The 9636-nt window shown below is 35.8% G+C and overlaps 2 protein-coding genes across 4 annotated transcripts in view; both read right to left on the reverse strand.

The window, feature by feature from the left end:
- Positions 1–3539, reverse strand: part of LOC108690402 (calmodulin-binding transcription activator 2-like) — a 56394-nt gene extending 52855 nt beyond the window's left edge. For all 3 annotated transcript variants that reach the window (XM_018197670.1, XM_018197667.1, XM_018197668.1), the window contains exon 1: positions 3065–3539. The gene's annotated coding sequence lies outside the window, so the exon portion shown is untranslated. The remainder of the gene's footprint in view (positions 1–3064) is intronic.
- A 1791-nt stretch (positions 3540–5330) lies between these two features.
- Positions 5331–9296, reverse strand: LOC108690360 (AP-2 complex subunit mu). Its single transcript, XM_018197607.1, has 5 exons — positions 9115–9296; positions 7770–8150; positions 7434–7684; positions 7105–7361; positions 5331–6954 (listed from the first exon to the last, which is right to left on the reverse strand). The coding sequence occupies exons 2-5, from the start codon at positions 8107–8109 to the stop codon at positions 6474–6476; spliced, it is 1329 nt and encodes a 442-aa protein (XP_018053096.1). The 5' UTR covers positions 8110–8150; positions 9115–9296; the 3' UTR covers positions 5331–6473.
- Positions 9297–9636: the final 340 nt, after the last annotated feature.

Consider the following 9636-nt stretch of genomic DNA (forward strand, 5'->3'; position numbering starts at 1 on the left):
ACTTCTCGGAGATAAGAGTGAATCTATTGGATCACTGCAATTATACTTTTTATGTTATATTTGCAAATTTGAATTCTTCTTATTAAAATAAATTTAGTATTCGCACATATATACACATATTTTTATGAATTATGTCATTTTGGTTCCTTATTTTGAAATTAATTAGTGCCTTTTAGTCATAAATTAAATAGATTTTGCAGATCCAGCGTCAGTAACTGTGTTACAAATTTTGACGTCATTCTGGAAGATTAATTACTTTATATAATAACTATTAAATACGTATTTAACGCATTAATCATTAAATACGTATTTTAAAAACTCTATTTCACCTTATTCACTTTAAAACGTTGATTTTTTATTAAAATTTTAAAAAGTACTCTAATATATTGCTATAAAATATTTAAATATTAGATATGCATTACGCAGAGAGTATAATCAACAACTGAGAATATTGCCTTTGATGCATTATATTCGACAATAACGTCAGTTTCTAAACAGTTAGTTAGGAATCTGTGAAATGTACCAAAGTGATGTTCCTATGCATGTTCCTAGTTATGCTAGTTGCTATTATCGTTTTCGAACGTACTATTAGAATCCTCAGCAGTAGGAAACGTACGTCACTCTTGATAACAACTGATTACGATAAATTCATCGAGATAATGAGTCCAGTTTAACAATACCTTGATGTTACATCGATGTTATATCAATATTGCAAAGCCATTGAATTTTTCCTCTTACTTAAAAATGATTGAATGGACACGTATTCAATTGTATATTTAAAACTCGTTATTTTCTTTTTACGAGAATTAAAAACTTGTCACATGAAAGTTAACTATTAAATAAGTTTCTCATTTCCAGCCATCTCTCGCATCGATTCGAGAGTCTTTGCTCAGTAAGAAGACTTGAGAAAAGAAGTTCTTGCTTCAATAAGTTCAAGACAGAGTAAGACCAAGGGATTAACCTTGTGCTCTGAAAATATTATCTTTCACGAGGGTCTTGCAATCCTTAAGGGATGTATCTACAACACGCGCTGCTGTCAGAGAAGATTATGTCGCATCCACGTTAACATTCATGACGTTTGCATTATGAGAGGGAAAAACAGAGATTAAAGAAATTAATTATTGCCAAATTGCCAGGTTTTAGCATAGGAAGAAAGAAAAATAGAAGCATAAACTAAGTCCAAATTGCCATGTCAAAATGAATTATTTCTATGTTTATTTACGACCGAGATATTTAAAAATCGGATAACTCTTGAGATTCCCAGCATAATTAAATATGGAACAGTTAATGTGATAACATACATCCTATATTCTATAAATATAACATATTTAAACGTATAATATATTATAAATATAAAATATATACAAATACTTTCAAAAAAAGATATTATTTTATAGATACTATAACGGAAGCTTACAAAACCTAAACTCAATTTATCCAGCTTGATTTGCCCCTGGATAATAAAAATGCTATAATTTACTTAAAGTTTATTTTTCATATAGCTACTGTCTCGAAAACTAAATTTATTACACGGGCGATAAGATATTGAACTTACACGCGAAACTCTTTTGAAGCGCAAGCATGACTCCGACTTTTTCCGACAGGAATTATCTTTTAAAAATATACTCGCCCTTGAAAGATAAAACCCATGCAGAATCGTATAAAATTTGCGGAATACTGTTATTGTATCCTGTCAATGCAATAACAAAGCGCATTATCAAACATTTTAATATTTTCGATTTATACATTAATAATTTTAATTAGAGACCAAACAATTAAAATTAATGTTCATGTGAATTAATCTTTAAATAGAGAAACTTGTCTATTATATACGTTTGCAAAAATTGAACGCAGTTTTTTAGTTTCCATTTAGAAAAACACTGAAGCTTTTAATTTAAAATATCTGTTTTGTGCTCTTAAAAAATTGAAAGCAGTTAAAAAAAAGTGAGAGCAAAAATGTTATATTTACAACATTGGCTGACAAGTCTAATTGAAAATTGAATCTTGTTAATTCAATAAGAAATAGAAGTTTGTAAATTCAATCTTGTTAATTCAATGATGTACTAATTAAAATAAATACGCCAGGCTCTTGTTTAATAAAATATTATTTATTTTATTAATCTTCATAGAACGTTATAGTGGCGCTGAAATAGTGTTATATTTTGAGACAAAGAATACAATGAAATAAAATACAACAAATCTTATTCAAAAAGAAAAGCTGTAAAATACTTTTAAAAAATAGACCCTGCCCTCTAAAGATTAAAATATATTGAATTAGCAAGAGATTCTATTTTTTAATTTCACTGCCGTCGATTAATACCATTCATCATCATGCTTTTTCTTCCATGCAGAAATATATTATGAACGAAGTTAGAACGTGAAACATAGTGTCGCAATAAATTCTCGATTAGCAAAACCTGTTTTTCTCTGATTATTCTCCCATCGATCGAAGTCGCAGGAATCTAATATGCTACAAAGAAATGACGGTGCACCAACGACGTTCCCGCCAAAAATTCACGCCGTCGACGATGAACGTGTAATACCCGCGATCGTCCTGGAACATCCGCTTCGAATCCACCCGCGACTAATATGATCCATATGATTCGCCGCACGTGCCCGCACGGACAAAACGCGAGATTCTTTCCTCGCGGGCGGCAGCAGACCGTGGGTTTACGATATGCTCTAAAAATAGCGACGATCATAAAGCCGCCACGCGGACGGGCGAAGCCGCGAACACGACGTCGCGGCGACACGCACACGCTCGTCCAAGGAGCGCATCGAGTTGAGAGAAAATCGAAATAACTTTATTTTAACATCGTAAAAGTCAAGATGAAATAAAGTCATTTTGATCTTTCGTTGACTTTTATACGTTCATCCATAGGGCGTAATTCCTCCGTGCAGTCTCGATAGGCGCGTACTCGATTTTTTGTACATCACCCGTTCTTTGCATTTATTAACTCTCTATTTATCAGAGGGTGGTGAGGATTCTAGAGGATTTGATAATGTAAAAGAAAAAGAAAGAAAAAAAGAGAAATAAAAGCAATATGTGACAGAGGATACTCACGGGATCCGTGCTCCAAATGAGAACAGAAGGCCCATCGCCGATGAAGATAATCATTTCGACACGCCGCGTTTCCCGATGCACAGTGTTGGTGCGACTCTCTCGGGCGTCTCTCCCAGCAGCTCGTTCACCAACGGCGACGACGGCACCTTCCTCCACGCGATAGTACCGCGACGCTCATGATCGACGACGACGACGACGACGACGACGACGACGACGAAGATGGCAGTCTTGTCCGATTGTGCTTCCTCGTGCACGCCCCGGACACCGTCGACTCGACGTGCGTGCGTGCGTGCGTGCGTGCGTGCGTGCGTGCGATGCGCGACACTCTCACGCAGGAAATCGCGCGATCACGCGTGCCCGCGGTGGCCGCGGTCGATCCTCGGAATCCATGACAGGTATACGTGCGACACGTATACGTTGATGTGCACGGAGCGGAGCGGTGCGAGGCGAGCGTGGATCGCATGCGCCGCTTCAAGGTAAGAGTCGCGCTCTGTGCCATCGCGAATGCGCCAGGGCGGACGTAGACGAGAAACCTCGCGGGCGGAAATTCAAAGCGTTTTCCGCCAAGTTTCTGTGGAATAGAAGGCAATGATGTTATCGCGCGCTGTAAATGTAAACGCGAAATGTTGGAGCGTATCTTGACAGTGGTAATCGCATACGGCATAATTCCATACGGCAGAGATCATTTCAGCAATATTGTAGCAAGATTGCAACGTTCTAGTAATATTACTGTAATATTGCAAATGTTATTGTAAGTTTTTGTGCTGTACGGGATGTAACCGAAGTGTCTCGTATCCCTGGTGAAAATAAAAAATGTAAGTCGAATGTAATGGGAGAGTAATAAAAAGTATAAACGAAGCTTCTAGGAGACGAAAATTGAAACGAAAGAGGCGTTTACGTTCTATTACTCTCCTATTATATTCGACTTACGCTCTGATTTTTATTTTTATCAGAGATATGATCAGTATTCAGAAGTATTGTCCAATATTTGTAATTGTGTTCTATCATTTTCTTTTTTCTTAAAGGAGGTAAAAAACGGAAAGCAATAAACTTGAATTACGATGCAAAGATATTCTTACACTGACCTGAAAACACATCGCCGATACACGTCAAGTCAATGCCTAGAATTACAAATCTTGGACAGCACTAGATCTTTTTAGTTAAATTTTTTGTAACATGGAGAAAAAAAAAGAAAGTTGTTTACCTGTCGCATGACAAACGATGCGCAACGTATCGCCCATCATATTTCTCAGGAGTCTAGAACGGTCATGAATTATGTTGAAAAATGTCACGCTAATCAAGATCGTAATTATTCGAAATAAAAATTCGTTCCGAAAATAAAATTGACGAAACAGAAGAGAGCGAGAGTAGAACTAGTCACTATCTGACTAATTAATAATCCATTGTCTCATGACTCACAAAATTTTCTATTCTAAAGCCAACACTTTTTTAACATTCAACGTTTCAAGGTGTCGCCTTATTTAAAATGTCCGATGTATTGTTCCGGCGAGAAGTCGCGCGCATGTCGATTCATTCGATATTTCGAGAATAGCGAGTAGCGCATTTCAAAGTGTCAGTTTTCGAAAGTTCAAGTTTTTTTATACTTATTTTAAATTTTTTTTAAGACGTGAACAATTCCGTATCTCATCACCTTAAAAATATTTTTTGCGAATCTAAAGTTGTAAATAATCACCGATTAAGGAGCATTTTACATTGACTGCTTTATATTTATTGCGTTCTTATCCTTTAAAGCACTTTATTTAAGTACTCTATCTTTTTTAGCTAAACTTTTTGTACGGTACATCTCTCTCTTATTTTTCTTTTCATGAAGGAAAAAAAAGAAAAAGATGGAACTGCGCAACAAGTTCAATTAAAAAAAAAACACTTTTAAATTCTATAGTCGGCCCAAATAACACAGCGCCTACAAAACGTTAAAAAAGCGCTAAAGAATGTATATAAGCGGTTTTTTGTGCTTTGCAGGCGCTGCTTAGATCTCCAATGTAAAATCTAATTTCTAACTAAATTACATTATTTTCGATTTTATATAGTTAAGTCACGAGTTAATTTTGTTGCATAATACTGAAAATACTTTGAAGTTCAATGAAAACGAACAGACCTTTACATTCTATAACTCTTCAATGTAAAATCTAATTTCTAAGTAAATTATATTTTATTTTACATTCTTTGTGTCACAAATTAATTTTGTTGCACGTAATATTGAGGATGATAATTTAAAGAAAGCAGGATAATTAAATTTAACGCATAATTTATTTTACACATATATTTCATTACGCATTCGAGCGTTCCTTTAGAGAGACGAAATCAATCACGCTCGTACAATCGATCGATGCTTCTTTCTACTCTTATTCTCATGCACGGATAACAGGTTAAAAGCATTCTACATTTCATTGAGCGCATCGCAAGCTTGTACCGAATGATCCCTAGGGTACACAGGATTTGGTCAGTTCCGCTCAAACTCCAGTAACAAAGAGGCCGTAACTCCATACATTGTTACACAAAAAATGAATAATTATCATTTGCATATATAGATATATATTAATACATATATAATACAGAAATTCATAATGTGCTCCGAAAAAAATATTCGTTATGTATAATAATCCTACAAATATATTTATATTTCTTGAATATAGATTATCCTCATAACTGTATTAATTCCAGAGGCGCAAATCGATTTTTTAATTACTTAGATTGTGAAATTATATGATAAAAACTTATAATGATCATTTCGGCGTAAAAACGAAGCAAAAGGAAATACAAATCTTATTAAATGATTCAAGTAAATATGTATATATAAAGAATTCATGATTATATCTAATTATCGTCATCTTCAATAACAAATTTTCCATTTCAAAAAATCTTATTAACAAAATCTGATTATAGCTCATAGCTATCCACTACAGTGCGATATTACGACTAAGAATCGAAGTGAATAAAATGGATGACTGAAAAATTGGCACGAAAGAAATAATCCGCCTAGTACCGATTATCATGATATATTCCGTTCAACATCTTTTCACACAAGAGGGAATCTAGTTTTATTTTTTCGTTTAAAAATTTTCTCCTAACATCGCATTTTCTCCTAATAAATGAAAATGAAAACGTCACTCTTGCTAGTACACTATATAATATACAAAAAAAATTTTCTACAATTACACAGAAATTTTGTGCTGACAATGGAATTCTTTCGATACATTTTCCATCGCTACGTATCGTGCACGATTAGGAATTAACCATCCGATTGTTGAATTTCAAATCGTCGCTTCAAATATGCGCTACAATGAAATAATAACGAGAAATAGTCAATATCAATACTCGCAGTCGTGACTTCTGCAATGAGATTACTTCTTTACAATTATTTATGCCTCAATATCAAGATTCGGAATCATTAACACCGCGTCTCGTACAAACCGCTACGGCCAATGTAACGAACCCATTTTATCACATCATGATCCGAGTAATTCAACTTGGATTCGAAAACTTTCAAGTAGCGCACCTTGAAGCCAGATGGTGCAAATGGCACCTCAAAATTCATTGATATCGGCGGTCTCGTCCATTTCTTCTTCGTGTCCGTCTCTAGTAAATCGATCTCGGCTGATAACTGCGTCTCCTTCATGCCAGCCATGCGCTTAATCTTCCAAACAATCGCGTTCTCCGATGCTTTGTATTTCGCCTTACCCTTCAAACATATCAGTTGTACACCGGCAGTGTTTAACGGCGTCGGTACGCGCACTTCTATCTTCTGTCCCAGCAACGAGGGCTTGAAGTTTGATTTCAGAACCGCTTTGACTTCCATTTTCGTTCGGCCTACTTCGCGCACTAATGGTATTACGCGGAAAGGCAATGATATATCTTTCGTGGTACGATATCTGTAAATAAAAATAATCTTTATATCCACGATTATTTTCGTGATCAAAAATAATTACACATAAATTCTTTGACAAAACTAGTCTCTCAAGTCAAATTCAATCTGCAATAAAAACTTTATTATAATTAATATATTAAAGTTCGTGTTTCACCTCATCAGCTCGAATTCACCATCCGGTGGTATAAAACTAATGGAATGTTCGGTCTCGAATTTGCTAAGCTTAACGCACTGATGGAATTGGCAGTCATCAATAACAACAACCGGTTTGCCGGATCTAGCTCCTGTGGGATCATCACCGCCACCTCCCAATCCACCGCTTCCTTTCATGCCTTTAGCCTCCATAACAATCTTGTCATTAATCCCAAACTTACATTCTGGCATACCAGATAAATAGGATTTCATTACCACCTAAAAAACAATTTTTTATTAGAAATTTGTGAAAACTCTGCTGAATTATTTTATTTTCTTTAGAAAATTTACCTTTCCAGCAACATGTGCACTGAGAACCTGACCCTGAGGGCTCATCAATAGATTCACATATTCAAGTACATCCAAGAAGAGCTCATTACGTCTGTACTTAATGCCCTCTCGCCTCCATCCGATTTGACCTGTGACTTGCGATGTTATCTGAGCTTGTTCTTCCTTGGTAGCTGATTTCACTCCTTGTTGAGTGATAAATGTCTTCAATACACCCGTATCACAGTTCTGTGGATATCCAAAATCAAGTATTTCTGTAAAAAAGATCAATAAAGTTCCAAAAAAGGAAAAAGCCACATAACATAAGTATTAAAATATCAATCAAACTTTAATATTGACCATCGAGTAACTCGTAAATAAGCACAAAATTGTTCTTGATGTTCTCTTCTGAAATCTTGCCAAAATACGATTGCATAACATCTATGATCTTCAGCAGCAGCTCAAATACCATCGCTGCGTTAACATTTTGTTTGGTGACAGCAGCTAACCAAATGTTAGCGCGTTTTATATGGAAAAACGATGTTCTGGCAATGTTGGTTACAGGTGAGCGCACTTGCTGTCGCGCGTGGATAACATTGACGCGAAATGCATCCACTGCGTTACGGCCAATATCATCCCGATACACTCGGGAGATGAGCACCTCTCCTTTATGATTATAAACAAATAGACCCCCTATCATCTTGACAGAGGGCAGAGCTAGCTTTTTGAGTCAAAATCAATCTGCAACAAAAATAATTTTAATATTACAGTTCTTACTAAGTACATGACAACAAATTCAGTATACAAAATGAGCCAAGTTTGCTTGTAAAGACTTTACAAAGTGGCCACTGATAAATTTTATCTGGTCTATTATATCAGATGCAACAAAACATCATAAAAAATATACAAATATATTTCTATATGGCTTAACAGCAGATTGGTAGAAACTAATCAAATTGCTAGAAACTGAACAGTTTGATAAATTAGCAACAGAAATCAAACAGACCATTACGTTTGACAGATTCTGCTTGATTTCTGCCACTAAATTGCTATCAAATTGTATTCATGATATAAGAATCATGGTCATGTTGAACAAGATCTTAATGAGATACAGATTCTACTGCATTTTTCAGATTTAATTTGCTGCCAATCTGCTGGAATTTCTTCAAACAGTTTGCTTATTGGGTTTCTAAGTTTCAACTCAATTTTCAAGAAATAAATCTACAAATCTGTAACACAGAATTATTAAAGTGATTCCAAACTTCTACTGGGAACTTGGTAAAATCAATAAAGCATCCCTAAACATACGTTCTAAAAATAGCTCTGCACTGCAATCACATATGAAGTAAAATAAATCAGATAAACAGTAATCTGACATTCTTTTATTGATAAGAAAGGTCTTCGACGCTCAGCGAGTGGTCCTGAATTAGACAACCATAGAAAGAATTCGTAATAATAATGTGCGGCTCGTGAAACGCGTACGCATCACGAAAAAATTCATTGGGACACTGTAACGATAGACAAAACGCCCCATTTGTCAAATGACACTTGGAACCGTCCATCCATTCAGTATATCTTGCGAACGGTTAGTATTATCGATCGTACGTGGACCCCCGCCTAACCCTTCGCGTCCAAGTCGCTGCCGCACTTCTCGGGAAACCGGCGTCGAGGAACGCGGGCTGGAGCAGGCTGGAGTTTCACTTACACATGACTCCCACGAAGGGTGGCTCGCCGAGATTTCCTATTTGCGATTCCGCCCTTCCGTTAGATATAGCGCGATATTCTCGGCACTTGATTACAAGCTGATGGACGGCTGACGGCTGACGGAAGCAACACCCACTTTCCAAATTCTGATATCGCGGATCGCCAACCGAGAACGCCACAGACGACGTGGACGAAACAGATTGAGAGTGACTGTGAGCTGGTCAATGAACGTAGGTTAGGTAGCGGTGCCACCTAGAGCCATGCTCGTTGTCGTAATCGTCGCTATCGGTAAAATATGTCGTTTGAAGTGCGCGTTTATTTGCGCAAAATGAAATATTTATTTATTTTACTTACGTATGTATATTTACTTTATGTTTATTTACTTTATTTATTTATATTTATATGTACTTATTTACTTTATTTATGTATATTTGTTATTCCTTATTTTACAAAAAATATTATGTATACAGGTTGTATCTGATAAAACGCCCACTAATCAACTATAATCATATAGTGCTATTCT

The sequence above is a fragment of the Atta colombica genome, unplaced genomic scaffold (genome assembly GCF_001594045.1).
Source record: "Atta colombica isolate Treedump-2 unplaced genomic scaffold, Acol1.0 scaffold32, whole genome shotgun sequence".
Lineage (NCBI taxonomy): Eukaryota > Metazoa > Arthropoda > Insecta > Hymenoptera > Formicidae > Atta > Atta colombica.